Source organism: Paracoccidioides lutzii, assembly GCF_000150705.2.
Source record: "Paracoccidioides lutzii Pb01 unplaced genomic scaffold supercont2.64, whole genome shotgun sequence".
NCBI classification, from domain to species: domain Eukaryota; kingdom Fungi; phylum Ascomycota; class Eurotiomycetes; order Onygenales; family Ajellomycetaceae; genus Paracoccidioides; species Paracoccidioides lutzii.
Window position 1 is genome coordinate 31,680 of NW_015441010.1, and position 16,927 is coordinate 48,606.

The 16,927-nt window shown below is 34.6% G+C and overlaps 1 protein-coding gene across 1 annotated transcript; it reads left to right on the forward strand.

The window, feature by feature from the left end:
• Positions 1-14,268: 14,268 nt before the first annotated feature.
• PAAG_09032 (hypothetical protein) lies at positions 14,269-16,234 on the forward strand (the record flags this gene model as incomplete). Its single annotated transcript, XM_015846714.1, has 2 exons — positions 14,269-14,354; positions 14,497-16,234. The coding sequence occupies 2 exons, from the start codon at positions 14,269-14,271 to the stop codon at positions 16,232-16,234; spliced, it is 1,824 nt and encodes a 607-aa protein (XP_015701760.1).
• Positions 16,235-16,927: the final 693 nt, after the last annotated feature.

A 16,927-nucleotide genomic window follows, 5' to 3' on the forward strand; every position in this document is an offset into this window, starting at 1 on the left:
ATTGTTCATTCAGTAAAAGCTCATACTGCTGTCTTAATTAATATTATCTATCATAATTAGCACTGAATTGAGACTGCAGATGTGCTGATAGCATTCTCTGAGAATGAGAAGTAAAAAAATGCAGAGAATGAAGTTGTGTGTGAAATAAAGAACTTTGAGTTGACTGAGAAGAAGAGTATTGAGTTTAAAAAGAAAAGAATTGCTGTTTCTGAGCAATATATGATGACTGTGATGATTATGAATAGAAATTAAGTCAGAGAGAACTAGAAATGTGCATCTGAGTTCTTGACTTATTCAGACAATAGTGAAATAAATTTGTTCTGAAAATATAATAATTTTTGATACCTTGCTTGCCTCATTAAAACCTTATAAAAAAATCTTATTTGAGAAAAGTTAGTGAAAAGAGTGCATGTATGAAAGAGTATTAGTGCTTAATACACTTTTCAGAGTTAGTCTAATGTGCTTGTCACTGTGATTTCTATTGTTCAAAAATATCAAATGTCTTAGTCTTTTAAATATTCTCAAGAGATTCTTATATATTATCTGAAGATTCATAGCTTTTTTAGTATATACAGTATTGTTCTTTATTCTGATATTTCTCTTTCTTTAATATCTTTTCAACTTGAAATTCTTTCTCATCATTTACTAACTCTGATACTGAAGTTGAAGTAGTATCATCTCTCATTTTATAAAATTCAAGCAGTGAGATATGAAAGACAGAGTAAATATTGCACATTGAGTGTGAAAGAGAGAGTTTATATGCCTGTGTATTTTAAGATTCAATGATTTGAAAAGAATCAATAAATTTATGATTCAATTTTTTAATGAGATAGAGTATGTGGAAATTCTTTGCATTGAGAAGCACTCAGTCCCTTATATGAAAGCACTTTGCACTATGTTTGAAGTTATAGTATATCTTATGTATAGTCTTAATCTTCTTCAGCTGTTATTAAATCTTTTTCTATATTGCTTATATTTCTTTAGCCTGGTCAATTGCCTTAATTGAGCTTGAATAGAGTGAATTACTGTCATCAATTTGAAGGGCAGATCTGTAACTGAGAAGTGCATGAGCTGAAACTTCATTGATTAAGCTATGTTATAAATTATTATAAATAAACTACACTAAAGACAGTCATCTATCTCAGTCATTTTGATGGAAATTCATGAAGTATTAAAAATAATAATTTAGTATTTGATTCTGATGTTCAGTTTGACCATCTGTCTTTGAATAAAAGGCTCTGAATAGCCTTCATTTTATCTTAAATAGATAGCAGAGTGTTGATCAATATTAACTTGTGAAAAAAGCTCCTCTATTTAAAATATGATTTTTAGAAATATCAAAGATGCTATAAACATAAGTATAGATAATATTTGCAAAACCTTCTGCAGTAATATCTTTTGTATATGAAATATACAGAGTATATTTGATTAAGACATCAACTAAGATAAAAATTGCATCATATATTTTATCTAGCCAGATGATGACTGAGAAGCTAATGATAAAGTTCATAGTGATAATTTGTCATAAATTAATTAATGTTGAAATTGAGTCAAGTTCATCATATTGTTTATAATAGTACACTTTCACCTTCTGATAAGTATCATAAGTATGAACATGTTTAGTGATATTCTGAGTAAGATCATATCAATAGTACTTACTTTGAACACACTCAATAGACTGTTTTGTGTTAAAATAACTTTCTTGTTAGTTATCATAATTGATGTGAATTATCTCTTTGATCAGTGCTTGTTGCAGCAGAATATAGACTCTATTATTTGCTTAAAGTAAACTATCTTTTGAGATAATTCAAAATATATCACTACTCAAGATTATATCTTTATCTCTTATCTTTTGCTTCTTTACTATTGCAAAAAAGTCTAAGTCTTGTACTTTAACAAGAAGAGAAATGAGAGACTTTGATATATCTATATATACTGATTAAAAACTGTAGTAGTGTTAATCAGTAGTCTGAAAATACTTCAATTCTTAAAATGTCTCATTGAAACTAGATTTTTCTCTTCTAGAGGTTTTATGATCAGTATGTTGAGTAATTCTGATGAGTGTGATATGAGCTTGTAAATGAGCATCTGATGCAATAATAAGAGAGAATCTGTACTCAGAGTGAGATTTGAGAAAGATTCAGAGCTCAGAGTATTGAGATTAAGAGGTTTCACACAGAGTGTGTGCTCTTGATCATAGATTCACATGTAGTTAACAAGAATTGTAAGTTTTTTATAAGAGTTAAATTCTCAACTTTGTTTGATACTGTGATATAGCTTTTGTTACAAGATAGAAAGTATGATTTTATTATGAAAAAAGTTAATATAATCTGCACAGTAACTAAGTTCATCAGCTGAGTTTTATTTATTTGAGCAATGAGGCTGTAGAGGGTTAAGCTTTGAGAACTAGAGGTTAGTCCTTCTATATAACAAGGATAAATTGCTTGAAAAAGGAAAGAAAAGAATGAGATAATAACACAAGCTTAAGCAAGCTTACATAGCATGATCACATGCACACATGTGAATGATGACTAGACTGAGTCAGCCAGCCAGAGCAAATCTAGAGATTCAATCTCTTATAATATCCTTCTTCTCCCTCTTTGTTGCAGGTCTTTATGACTATTTAAAGTTCTCTTTACATCTAATTTTGCCTGCTGAGAGGCCTCTCAAGTGTTCAAGGTCTTCACTTCTTGTAGGAGACTCATGTCATTTCATGTAGACTCAGCCCAATCTACTCATTTAACAAGGTATTACTTTTTCCTCTGATAGATTCATTCACTCTGAATTTCCTCAATCTCAAACTCAGGTCCTTTCAGAGTCTCTATAGTGAGTAGCTGCCAGTTAGTTTGCCTCTGACTAGACAAGAAATCTATTGCCACTGTATGTAGAAGCTTTACATTAAAGACATTGTGAATACTGAGTGAGACATTCAGTCAGTAAGCATGAGATTCTATCTTTTCTAGTACAGTATATTGATTGTATTTTGCATTCAGCTTCTTGCATAGACAATTAGTTCTCATATTCTCTAAGCTCAATCAGATCTTATCTTCAGATTGAAAGCTTGAAGCTGAGTCTCTTTGTCTATTCATATAGTTCTCTTGAGATTGCTGAGCATCTGTCATTTTTACTTGAGCTCACTTCAATACTTCACAGGTCTTCCTCATATAATCATCTGCAAACTCAATGAGATTATGTGATGTTTCAACAGGAGATGTATCAGCTATATCAATGAAGAAAATATGAAAAAGATGTGTTAAAAAGAATGAGCTTATGTCTGTTGAAGCAGCATCTCTATTATTGATGATCAGCTCTATCAGAGAAAGTCATTTACATCAGTCATCCTGTTGAAAGCTAATGTACTTGTGTAGGTAGATTTTCAAGGTCTGGTTCATTCACTCTATAGCTCTGTCAGTCTCTGAGTGATAGACTGTGAAGAGTTAATCTTTTAATGTTCAATTTCTCATACACTCAAGTTCAAAACATGCTTGTGAAAGATGATCATCAATCTGACACTACTGCCTTACAGATGTCATATTGAGAGATGATGTTGCAAAGAAACACTCTAGTCACTGTCTTCACATCAGTTTTCTTAACTGCTTTTAATATAATTCTCTTGATCAGCTAGTCTGTTATAATCATGATGATTGTGTATTCTTTAGAGCTTGATAAGTTTACAATAAAGTTCATTAAAAGCTCTTGCCACATATGATCAGAAATGAAAAGAGGCTTAAGCAGTCCCTGATATCAATCTCTCTACATGATATTTGATCTGCAAAGATGACAGTTTCTGATCATTCTTCTCACATCAGCAGTATAGTCTGACCAGTAGAACTCATGTCTTAGAACTTCTGCTATTTGCTCTCACTCAGAATGATCAGTAAGAGGTGAGTCATGAGTCTCATGCACTAACCTAGTTTGAAGAGGTTCAAAGTCTGACACTCACTTATGATCTCAAAAGAGAAGCTCCTCATTCTCATTTAAAGAGCATTCAGAGACAGAGATTTTAATGCTAAGTTTAAAAGAAAATCTAAATCTTCTCTCACAAAAAGTCTGATTCAAACACTGCAGAATTTTGTCATTTTTGTGAGTCTTATTTCACTGAGCTTGAAGAGACATCTCAGATTTCACACTAACAGCAGTCACTCTTGATTTTATTCCAGATATCAGTATATTAAACTTAAGTAGTTAAGCTTGCCTCTGCTTGATTCTCTTATCATCAGTGCTCTGTGACATGTTCTGCTCTCTTTATAATAGAGTGTCTGATCTACCATTCAACTTCTATGACTGATAATCAATTCTGAAGTTGAATCAATAGAGAATAGTCATTCAATGTAGCTGTTTTTCATTTAGTCTGTGTGTAGTCATAAAGTATTCTAGATTCTTATAATCTGTGAGAATCTTGAATTTCTTTATACTTGGTAACTTAGCATCTTATTTCTTTAAACACTCAATTATTATTGATAACTCCTTATCATGAATCTCATAGTTGCATTCTGCAGGTGAATGCTTGTGAGAGAAGAAGGCACATGAGTGTAGAATGCTCTGCTCATCATATTATAGCAGCACTTCTTCTGAGACATAATCTGAGAAGTTTGTTTTTAATATAGTCTCATAGTCAGAGTCAAATTGAAGCAGAATCAGAGCAGAGATACACATTGATTTTAGATACTTAAAAGCTTTCTCAGCCTTGCTCATCCACAAAAAAGAAATATTCTTGTGTGTAAGAATCATCAGTGAGATTACAATCTTTGAGAAATCTATGATAAATCATCTATAGAAATTGACAAAGTCTAAAAATTCTTATACACTCTTAAGAGTAGTAGATATTGCTCATTTCAAAACAGCTTTAATCTTCTCTGAATCTATTCATATACTCTTGCCTGCTTCAATGATGAATTTAAGATATTTTGTGCTGTTTATCTTGAACTCATTTTTTCTGATATCTGCTTGCAGGCCTGCTTCTCATAGACATATAAACATCTTTTATATATGCTCATGATGCTCCTGTAAGCTTCTTGAGGAAAATATCAAGATGTCATCTAAATAGACTGAGCAGAAGTTGTCTAGATATCCATGTAATGCTCAGTTGATATATTTTTGAAATGTGCTCAGAGCATTGGCCAAACCAAAGAATGTAATCAGCCACTCAAATAGCCTGTATCTGATTCTAAAGACTATCATCCACTCATCATCTTTCATGATTTGAATCTTGTGAAAAGCTGCAATAATGTCCAGCTTAGTGAATCATTTAGCCTGTCCAATTCACTGTAGAGTTTCACTGATTAATGATAGAGAATATCAATTCTTTTGAGTGATTTTGTTAAGAGCTTGATAGTTCACACAGAATCTTAGTCCACTCTCAGACTTCTTCATGAATAGTATGAGAGTGACTGCAGAGAAGTTGCTCACTCTAATAAAATTCTTATCTAGATAATCTATAAAAGTCTTTCACAAAGCCAGTAGTTTCTCTCAAGACATATTATATAACAAGCCTCAAGGGAGTTGTTTCATGCTATTATCAGTCTTTTTAATCAGTTCAATCCCATGATCTCTTTCTGAGTCACAAAGTAGGGGTAGAGTGTCAGCAGCTTCCTTATCAAATATATTCAAAAACTCATAATAATGTTTAAGCAGCTTTTCTCTAGGGTCAATCTTTGGTTTCACTTCTAGAGTCTTTTGAATGTCAGTCAAACTGACAGTGAAGATCTTGATATTTCACTTCTCTTGAGTGCTCACAAGCCTAGAGAAGCTTACAGCAGAGATGGAAATCACATCAGCTTTTGCATTTGAACTAGACTCTACCTCTATGCCACTCTCTTCAAATCTTACAATTCTTTGATGAGGGATCACAGTTGCCTTTTGCTGGGCCAGCCAGGGGTCACCTAGATACATATCATGATCATATAATCTATTCACCACATAGAGAAAGATCTGTTCAGTTATATGACTGCCTATATCAATTTGAATGCCAGTCATCATGCTTGTGGAGAGTCCCATGAAGTCTTCAAAGCCAGTCATTTTAACAGGGGGAATTTCAATACACAGAAGCTTATGCTTGTTAATGTAGAATTGAGAAATAAGACCATAGACATTACATCTACTGTCTATCATTGCTCTAGTTAAAAAGGCATTATCTACTAGAGCATTGACAGTGAAGGGTTTGAATATCATCTTAAATTTAAATCTTTTTCATTACTTTCTCATAAGCTCCTTATTTTGCTCCTTCCAGTGTCTTTTGATTGAAGCTACTTTTTTCTCAAATCTTTACTCATATTCACATTGTCATCATTCAGTACCAGCTCAGGGATCATCTTAGCTATTGTGGAGGTGGCAGAGTGTCTGAGAGATTTGAATGAGCAGCTCTTAATCATATGATCTCTAGCTCCATATCTCAGACACAGGCCTTGCTCTCTTCATCAATTAACCTCTGTCTGATTTATCAATTTGGTGTGGCAGGTGCTTGGGATCACAGCACCAGGAGAGAGATTCATCAGATCATCAGTGGAAGCTTAAAACTGGTTTTATCAGTCAAGAAAAGCATGATGAAGTAGAGAGTATGGATTAGATGTTATATGATCTGAAGAAGATCTATTCTCATGATGTTTAAATCACTGTCTTAAAGTCTTAAGCTCAGAGAGTTGATGATCAGCTAATCTAAGCTCCCTGCAGTAATTCTCATAGAGAGATGGTTCTCTTACACTCATCATACCTTCCCTCAGCTCCATGCTTAGAGTGGATTTCAAATACCCCTTTTTAACATGATCATCTCATTTATGACCACCAGCTTCCAGCAGTAGCTGATTAAATTCAAGAAAAAGTCAAAGAGAGCTCTTCTACCCTGTCATAGATTGTTGAGCTTTTGCATAGCCTTTTTCTATCATGCAGAATCACTAAAGAGCATGTGTGTTTGCTTCAGTAAGCTCTCTATCATGAAGTTGATCTTGTTCTTATTATTCTCAATTCAAAGATAAACTTGTGCTGCTGTCATTTCTTTCAGTCTTGAATATACATACCAAGCACATTTCTCATTATTATCTTAAGCTTTCTCATCAATCTTAAGTTTTGATTGAAGCTTTAGCTCTCACTGAGAGTAGTGCTTCAGATTAGAATCATCATACTTCTTGCAGTCTGATAGCTTGATCTTTGATCTTCTGACTGCAATGAGTGGTTGCAGATTTGATTGAGAGAGAGTTGATGTTGAAGTGTTCAAAGCTTGTCATAGATTAGTTATTTCAGCTTGCTGAGCTGCTATTAAATCTCTGTTCTCACACTGAATCTGTTCCTGCTGTTGAAGAAAGATCATTCATTGTTGTTCAAAGTTGCTGATGGCATCTCTGCTCATTGCTTCATATTGATTCATTTGTTGTACAAGTCTGCCACTTTATCTCATTCAACTAGATGTTTTCAATGTTGCTCATTTGTTTGTTAGCACAATTGCTAACCCAGTCTATTCATATATCAGTGCTATCACTGAACTTCATGATGCAGGATTTAAGACTCTCAATAGCCTATCATATGTCAACATGTTTGCTGAGCTTTGTGATATAGAATTAAGACTCTCAGTGGTCTATCAATGAAAGGAGTGAAGCAATTTGTAATGTAGAAGGTTAAGCTCTAAGAACTAGAGGCTAGTCCTCCTATATAATAAGGACGAATTGCTTGGGAAAGGGAAGAAAAGAATGAGATGAGAACACAAGCTTAAGCAAGCTCACATAGTATGATCACATGCGCACATGCAAACAATGGCTAGGCTGAGTCAGCCAGTTAGAGCGAATTTAGAGGTTCAGCCCCTTATATTATGAAGAGAAATTATTATGATAATGTTTTTACCGCCTGACTTCTCTACATGCATAGTGTCAGCCAAACCTTTTAGCGAGGTGTATGCTCGGGAATTAACTGTCGCGGCATATTACGAACTACTCATCCCAGTCACAGTGCCTGCCTAACTAACCCTAAACGGCATGATTGATTGATTGATTGATTGATTGATTGATTATTTCATACACTGACCCAGCCGCCTCGAAGGCCGCTATGCGGGAATAAGCTAGTCCTAATTCATCCAACACCTGCAAAACTTAAAGAAATCACTAATTACAAGATTTTGATTAAATCACTGCACAGGTGGTGACAGCCACCTGTGTGATATCTAAGAAGAATTGAGTGAATAGATATAAGAAAATAACATAAGAAAAGACATTGATTGTCAGTGAATAGATATAAGAAAATAACAAAAAAAAAAAAAAAAAAAAGACATTGATTGTCAGTTGAATTTTGTTTTGCAGCTGTTATATTCTTACTTTACTCACACACATTGCTGTAGCACAAGCTATTAAGTGCCTGAAAACAATTAAAAACTCATTACTTAACAGTTTGATCTTGTAAACTTTTAAATTACTCAAGAAGTTTGATTTTGAGCATAAAATCAGCAGCTTAAGCTGTCATATCTGAATCTGAGAGCATTTTCTGAAGGTTTGTATTTTTTCCCCTACTCAGAGGTCTCTCTAAAGATTTATGTGCTTGGTACAGTTAAGCAGTACATATGTCACTGTCTGATTTCCTCTGCTGCATTTGCATATTTCATTCTTAACTTCTGGAGTCTTTCTTCTATACAGGAAATGATATAGTCTAATGTTATCTGTGCACAGCTGAATTAGAATATTTGACAGAGGACAGGTTAGCCTTGAGTGAAGTCTAAGAATATTCTTGCTGGGTTTTCTGACTATTCAGAAGAGATTTCATTCTCATTTCTCATATTGCCAGGTTTCCATTCAAGTTATCTTCATTTGAGTTCTTAGTCTAGTCTTGAGCAACTTCAATGGTGTCTGAGTGATTGCTGTTCACATCAATTGATCAGTGTCCATCTGGATATTCTGACCTTGTATATTTCTTACTAGTATTTAGCCTGTGGCCTCATTGGCTGCCATGTCTGCTTGCTCATTCCTTGATATATCATTATGTACTGATATTCATCTTATTTCAATCTAGATATCATTCCCCTGGAGTTGATTTCAGATTTTCACAATTTGCTCAAGAATTTGTTGATCATTGATTTGAGAATCATAGATTGCCTGAATTACTACCTGACTGTCTGAGAAGATAATAGCATCTTTGTTCAGAGTTTGAGTCATGAATATAGCTGTTTGAATTCTTTTGAGTTCAACTAAATAGACTGTTACTTTGATTGCATTTTTCAAGTATATCTTTTCTGTGAAGTTAAAATTCTCAAGCACTGCTGAGGTATCTATCTTATTGTTTATAATACTTTCATCTGTATATACTATCAGCTTGTTTTGTGCTCTTAGTTCTTTCAGTCATCTCTTATCATAACTCTTTCTTGCTGCTTCTCTATTCTCTATATGTGTCTCTAATGAAAATTTTCATCAGAATGGAACTATATAGAGCTTTCTGATTTTCAGATTATCAATCTCTTCTCTGCTAAGAGTCTTTCAGCATCAGTGTTTATATTGTTTCAGAGATGTTCATTTTGTTAACAGAGATTCTCAGTCATTTCTATAGTTCTGTCAGATTTCCTCTTTCTCAATTCTGTCTAAAGTGCTTCATTGTGAGGTTGTTCTGAGTCTTAGATATATTTCAGCTGTAATTCTTTCCAAGTGCAGTTATAGTGATAGAAGATGAGTTTCAATATTCAGTGCTGGTCTAGAAACTATTTTGAATGTATCTGTGATGATTTTGACTATTTTTTTTTGCATAGTCTCAAGCTTGCTGAGCAGTACTGATCTGTCATTGAGTGTATTTTCAGCTGATGCATATCATGTTGATGCTGCAAATATTATCTGTGATAAAATAACAGTTTTGTAAATATTTCTCAGACTTTTATATTCTATATCTCAAGTAGATTCTGTTAGGCTAGTGAGAGCTATCAGAGTCTTAGTTGTTCTAACTTTCACTTTCTCAATATGATTTTTTCATCTGAGCTAGTTGTCAAATATGAGTTCTAGTATTTGACAGCATCAGCTTAATGTGATTATATATCCTCTTATGATCATTATATAGCTATTATTGAATTCTCTGAATCTGTATGATAAATGTATCAGACTGTATTTTATTGAATTAAATTTTGAATCATATATTGTCTTCTATTTGTTGCACTTTTTATGAATTCTTTCAAGTGTTCTGCAGTTCTCTTCAGCTGAACTGCTTGAGATCACAATATTTATATCATCTATTCAGTTCATTCCTGCTGTGTTGCTTTCTGAATTCTGACAGTTCTTCACTAGATCTGCATTAAAGAATAAATAGAGTATTGATGACATTGATAATTTCTGTGAAATTTCTGATTGTACATTTTTTTTCTCTGAGCTGTCTTCTGAGAGCTTGATAGAGATTCTCTAATATATCAGAAAGCTTTCTATTCATTTTATCACAGCAATTGAAATTATTTATTTTTGAAGATTATGAAGAAGTTTTAGATGTGAGATATAGTCAAAAATATCTAAAACATTCAAAGATAGTATGAATATTATTTTGAATATTATCTGTCTCTTTTGTGCTGTTTCTATCTTCTTCAGCAGTCAGTGCAGAGCATACTCAATTGAGACTTCTTTTTTATTACTCAGATGCATTTCTGGAAGAAGATCATACTTCTCTACTTAGTAGAATATTCTTTTTACAATAATCTTCTTCAGCAGTTTTCTCAATATATTTAGTAGAGCCACTGATTGATAGAATTTGATCTGAGTATAGTTCTCTTTTCCTGATTTTATGAGTACTACTGTTATAGATCTTTGAAAATAGTCTGAACAGTATTCCTATTTTCATGCAGGCATTGAATAGAATTGTAAGAGACTGAGTCAGCTTTTTTATTAGAATCTTTAGAATCAGATTTCATATTTCATTTGAGTCTGATACTTTCTTTGCAGTCATTTTTTGAATTATCTTCTGTATCTCACTGAGTGTGTTTTCAGATCATTCAATTAGTTCTGAGGATACTGTTCCAGCTATGTCATTGAGATTGATAATGTCTAAGAATGAAAAGAAGGTTTTGCTGAGTAAATCATACTTTTTTTCCACTTTAGATTCTGGAGAATCTTTTTCATATCTTAGAGGTAGAGTGTGAGTAGCTCTAAACTCTCTGTTTTTAGCTCATTTGACCAGCTTCCAGAGGCCTTCTGTGAATTCTATTGCTTGTTGTATTCTTTCTCTATAATTCCTTCTCAAGAGCTTCTGAATAAGTCTTTCTTTGTGATTTCTGACTCTTCTATAGTCTTTTTATACTTTCTCTGACTGGGTTTCTTGATGAATATATTACAGTTATCTTGCTTTCATCTGAGCTTCCTTGATCTCAGGTGTCCAGTTTGATATTGATTGTAAATTAATGTGTAACTCTGAACAGTGAGTTTTAATAACTGTTGTGATTGTCTTGACTATAGCTTTCAGATATTGATTGATCTTCTTCTTGCTTAGTGACTTACTTACTCCTGATAGATTCTTTCTGACATTCTTCTTGAATTTCTTTTCTTTCACTTTATACCAAACTCTCTTCTTTCTTGATTCACTTTGAGCTATTGACATGTTTAAAGTGATTGCCACTAATAGATGATTTGAGTCATGGGTCAATTCTGATCCAGCTAGTCCACAGTATATCACTCTTTCTTGAACTCATTGTGTTTTCAGAACCAGGTTCAATGTAATTGATTCTCTTATTTCCTGCTATGTCCTTGTCTTAACAGGTATAAGCAGTTCTAGTTGATAGTCTGCTATCAGTTTAAGCATGACTTCAGCTCTTTCTGATATTTTTCTGACTTTGAATTCACTTCACAATGAGTGATGAAGATTGAAGTCTCTCAGTACTACATGCTCAGCTTCAAGTTTCTCCTCTAAAGTCTTTCAAAGATCTAATATTGCATCATTCCTTTCAAGTATTCTTGTAATTAAGTTGTATACATTGTGTATGCATAGCACTCTTTTCTTATTCACTTGCAGTTTTAAGATCACAATATTTATTGTATAATATGTGTATGTTCAGCCTTCTTCTATTCTCTTGTTTATAAGAAAGCATATCTGAATTTTCTCATCTTTCTGATAGATCAGGTCAAATTGATCTTTAACTGAGTAGTGTATAGTCTTTCAAAACTTGTTTCATCATAGTTTCTGAATAGATATAATATCATATGTTAATGCTGCTTGATCAGTAAGCAGTGATGTCATAACTTGATCTTAAGACTTATTGACATTGTATTGAAGTATTGATAAAGTTGTATTATTCATTGAAGATCATATGTATATCTGAGATCTGTGTTGATGATTGACTTCTTTTATTTGCACATCACTGATGTTTGTTCAGATTGAAATTCTTCACTAAAACAGTCAATTGCTGATTATTACTCAGCTTCTATAGTATCTGTCTAACTGCATCTTCTTCACTCTCTTCCTAGATTCTAGCTCTCATACTCTTTCTTAAGAATTGACCTCTTTTTTGACTCAAGTCTGTCCTCATTCTTGATTGAAGAATAGATCTGACTGAGGCTTTCTTTAAAGTATCTATTTTTCTATCAGTTCACAATTCATTTATGATATCTTGTTGATATTTTACTGCTACTTTCTGATATGTATTTGATTTTGTTCTCTTTCTCTTCTTAAGTCTGGTTAGTTCAGTCTTTCTTTTCTCATATTGAACACTTCATGTTGAGTATTTTCTATCACAGTTTGTGTATTTTGTCTCTATTTTTTTTTTTATTCTTTTATCACAGCTTACAGTTCTGTGACTTTCTGCACAGTATTTACAAGTTTGACTTGCCTTGTAATGAGTTTCAATATGTTCATACTTTTGACATTTGAAGTATTGTCTCAGCTTGCAGATTCTATCATAATATTCATAGATAAACATCTAAGCTTCTAATGCAATTCTCTTGATGATTGCACTATTTGCATACTCACTATTATCAAACTCCACTATCAATATGAATACTCTTTTTTCTCTAAGTTTCTTTTTAAGTTATTCTATATACTTGATATTTGTAGTTTTCAATGTTAGATTGTTCCACTGTATTTTATCTTTCATTTTTTTGATGTTTGTGATATCTATTGCTGTTGAAACTTCATGAATTAGAATTTCAAAGATAATAATGTAAAGAGCTGCTGTGTCTTCAAAAGCTTTTATTTACTTCTTCTTGTATATCTGCATTTTTCTTGTTGTGTTCTGATTATTTATGTACAATGTGATATCTTTACTTGAGTGTCACTTTACAGCTAGAGTTTTTACACTCTTCAGATTCTGAACTTGACTTTTTTTCAGTATTTTATTGATCTTTTCTTTAATTGTTTCTTCTGAGACTGTCTGTATTTCATTTTCTAAAACAGTATTTTCTATTTTAATCAGAATCTCATATAGTCTGCTTGAGAGTCTGAGTTGTATTGATGTTCTCAAAAGATATAGTTTCTGCAGAACTTGAGTGTAGAATAGACTGTTAGCCTCAGTGGGCTTTACAACTAGAGCTGCTAGTATGTTCTTGATTTGAACTATATTCTTTCTCATCTTCTTCTGAGCTTTTGCAATAGCTCAGAGGTTTGTAGTCAGTTCAATCTGAGTTGACTATTTTTCAGTCTTCTTTACATAGACACTGACACTGCTCATGAAGACTTCAATCATCTGCCAGGTTGAGTTTCATGTTTTACCTAGTGAGTTTATATAATATTCTTTAAAAGCTTAGATGTCTGCTTTGATTTGAGTAGTATGATTACTTAGTTTGAGTGACTGAATACTCACCTGTGGGGTATTTTGATCACTCACCATATCTTCTTGATACTGGGCGGTACCTAGAGAGCTGATGAGTAGATTGAGCCATAGTATGAGTAAAATAGAGCAGTGGTTGTGGAGATATTTCAAAAATATGGTTCCGACAGTATGAGGTTGTTTCCCCTAAACGGCATGTTTGCTATATTTGCTGACTTAATACGTTCATGACAGTCGGATTATCTTATTATCCGATCCCTTTAATTTCCATTCCGGGTATACGTATATCCGGTTATTTAGCTGTCCTGTATATATCCCTTCCAACAGGTACGGTAATTTACGAATGAAGTACAAGAAAAATAATACTCTTCACGCAGCCAACAACTAAATATATTCAGCGCGATGTCATAGACATCTTCACTAAAGTTTACACGCACAAATCACACACACATCTACCAGGAAAGGCAATCTGGAACCAAGATAGAAACTTGCTCGCAACAGCCTCCTTCAAGTAGTCAATACACCAGCAGCTAGGGAGTCGACCCTGGCTTCTCGTTGGTTTTTGTTTCCCTCATATGCATTCAAGGGTCCTCCCCCACGCCTATGTTGGCTTGGGGCTGCCCTCAGATACTATCAAGATCCAGCAGATAGTCCCGAATACGTATGTTTTAACTAGTCTTTGTGAGCAATTGGTATTTTGTTTTTGGCTTTTCTTGATCCTCAAGCTCCGCCATTGTTATTGCCTAAAACCCCTTAAATTCCCCCTTTGCATCCTCTTTATATAGGCTAACACAATTGTCTAGAATTATATCATTGGGGAAATACGGTTCTTTCCAGGCCAACCAAATCATCGGGCGACCTTACCATCTCACATTCGAGATCGTTGATCACCCAGACACAGACGATAACCATGCACTCCGCATTGTGCCAGCCGCAGAGCTACACACCGAATCGCTATTAACAGATGGCTCTCTGCCTAGAGAAAGTGAGGATTTTGAGGGGAGTCGAGAACCCGATGACACTGACCCTAGCTCCATGCGCACCAATCGGGAGACTGTGGACGACAACTCCAGTCAGTTAATGACAATGGATGAGATTGAGGTGTTGAAGAGAGATACAACCGGGGCCGGCAGGGAAATCATCAACAAGCTGTTGGAATCTCATTCTGGCCTGGATCAAAAAACAGAGTTTTCGCTGGCCAAATACACGCTGAGGAAGAGGAAAAAGTATCTCAAGCGATTTTCAGTCCTCCCGCTGGATGTCCCACTTCTCACCAACTGGATGTTAAAACAGAAAGATGCTGCTAAAATCATGGAACTAAGGGACGAGATTGTTGGGCTTATAGGATGTTGGGCAAATGTCCATAATGGCGGCGATGCATTTATAATGACAGACTCCACCAAGCTGCGTTCAGCTGGTCGCTGGCTAGTAGTCGATGACACAGGAGGCCTGATTGTGGCGGCCATGGCAGAACGGATGGGAATCCTCTACCCTCCTGAGTCTGGAATAGGAAGCTTCGCAGCCGGAGTTGATTCGCGAGTTGAAGCCGGGAAATATAAAGGTTCTGCATCCCAGCCATGTGGGCTCTCAAGTCCGGATGGCTCTGTACCGCTTGTCAACTGTCCACCTGGACAGGCTGACATCTCTTCGTCGTCTTCTTCTTCTCGTCATCGACAACCTACGCTAGGGATGTCCTCCACCAACACTACCCTCACAATGATCCACGCCAACGCTCAGCCTAACCTGTCTCTTCTAAAGTATTTTTCGTTTGATGCTAGCGACCCATCTCCCTCACACCCCCTCCACACCAACCTCAAGACATTATCCTGGCTGCAGCTTCTTGAGCCGCATTCAGACCCCGTATACAACAATGAGCCTCCGGTTGTGTCGGATGCAACCCTCTTAAGTTGGAAACCCAATAAACGGGGTATGTACTATCGCAAGCGCCGGCGGTGGGCCAGAGTGCGCAACGTCGTTGGCGAAACCCGTTCAGGAGGATTTGATGGTCTGATAGTTGCCAGTTTGATGGATCCTACATCCATATTGAAACATGCGGTACCGCTATTATCCGGCTCAGCACCTGTAGTAGTATATGCCCCTCACATTGAACCGTTATTGAGACTCGCGGATTTTTACTCCACAGCGCGACGAACCGCTTATATGAACCTAAAGCGTGAGGCTTGGCAACGAAACCAATGTCATGGATCCACAGCATCACAAAATGGAAATCCTCGCAGTGCTGGATTTTATGAAGGATGTGGAATAGACACGGGGGATGCCGAGAAGCCCTCTGCGGGTACCAACGAAGCCGATTTTCCTGTTGACCCGACGCTTCTCTTAGCACCGACGATTCAAACGTCACGTGTGAGGTTGTGGCAAGTGCTTCCAGGTCGGACACATCCGCTCATGACTGGCCGGGGGGGTGCAGAAGGATATGTTTTCCACGCCATCCGGGCTTTACCAGCATTGGGGAAAGTCGAAGCACGGGGCCATCAAGGGCGGAAGAAGAGGAGAACAGAAATGGGGACGCCGGACGATTGAGACACCTCTGATATAGTAGTTAATCCCAGTGGCGGTAGGGTGTAAGAGAGATCAAAATAGACATCATAATATAATTATTTTATATAATGAAAAGAATTAAAGAAGTTAAAAAAAATTTAAAAATTATATTTTTTTAAATTTTTTTTTAAATATATTAAAAATTAAAAAACTTTTTCTTTACTCTTATTATAATATATTTTAAATGACAGATGAAGGCTGAGAAGTTCATTTGAAAATGAAAGCTGAGTTGAAGAAAAATACAATATATGATAAATGCATATGTGATGAAAGTTCAGATCAAAAGCAGTTAACAATCAAATGTGAAGCAGTTATACAAGAACTATAAAAGACTTTTTATAAAAATATAATAAACAAAGAGATAAATAAAAAAGAAAAAATATATTAAATTAAATAATAATTTTTTATTTTCATTATAAAAGCTTCTTTAACTGCTTTTTATCAAAAATTTAATATATTATTTAAAAGTTTTATAATTAAAATCAATAGCTTTGAATAACTTTTAATCTTAATATTTTTCTTTTTATCTAAAGCTGTAACTGTCAGATATCAAATAAATTTCTAATAATTTGTATTACTAAATTAAATATTATTATTATTATTATTATTATTATTATTATTCATTTAAAATATATTCAGTCAGTAACTATGATATTTATTCAGTAACTATGATAT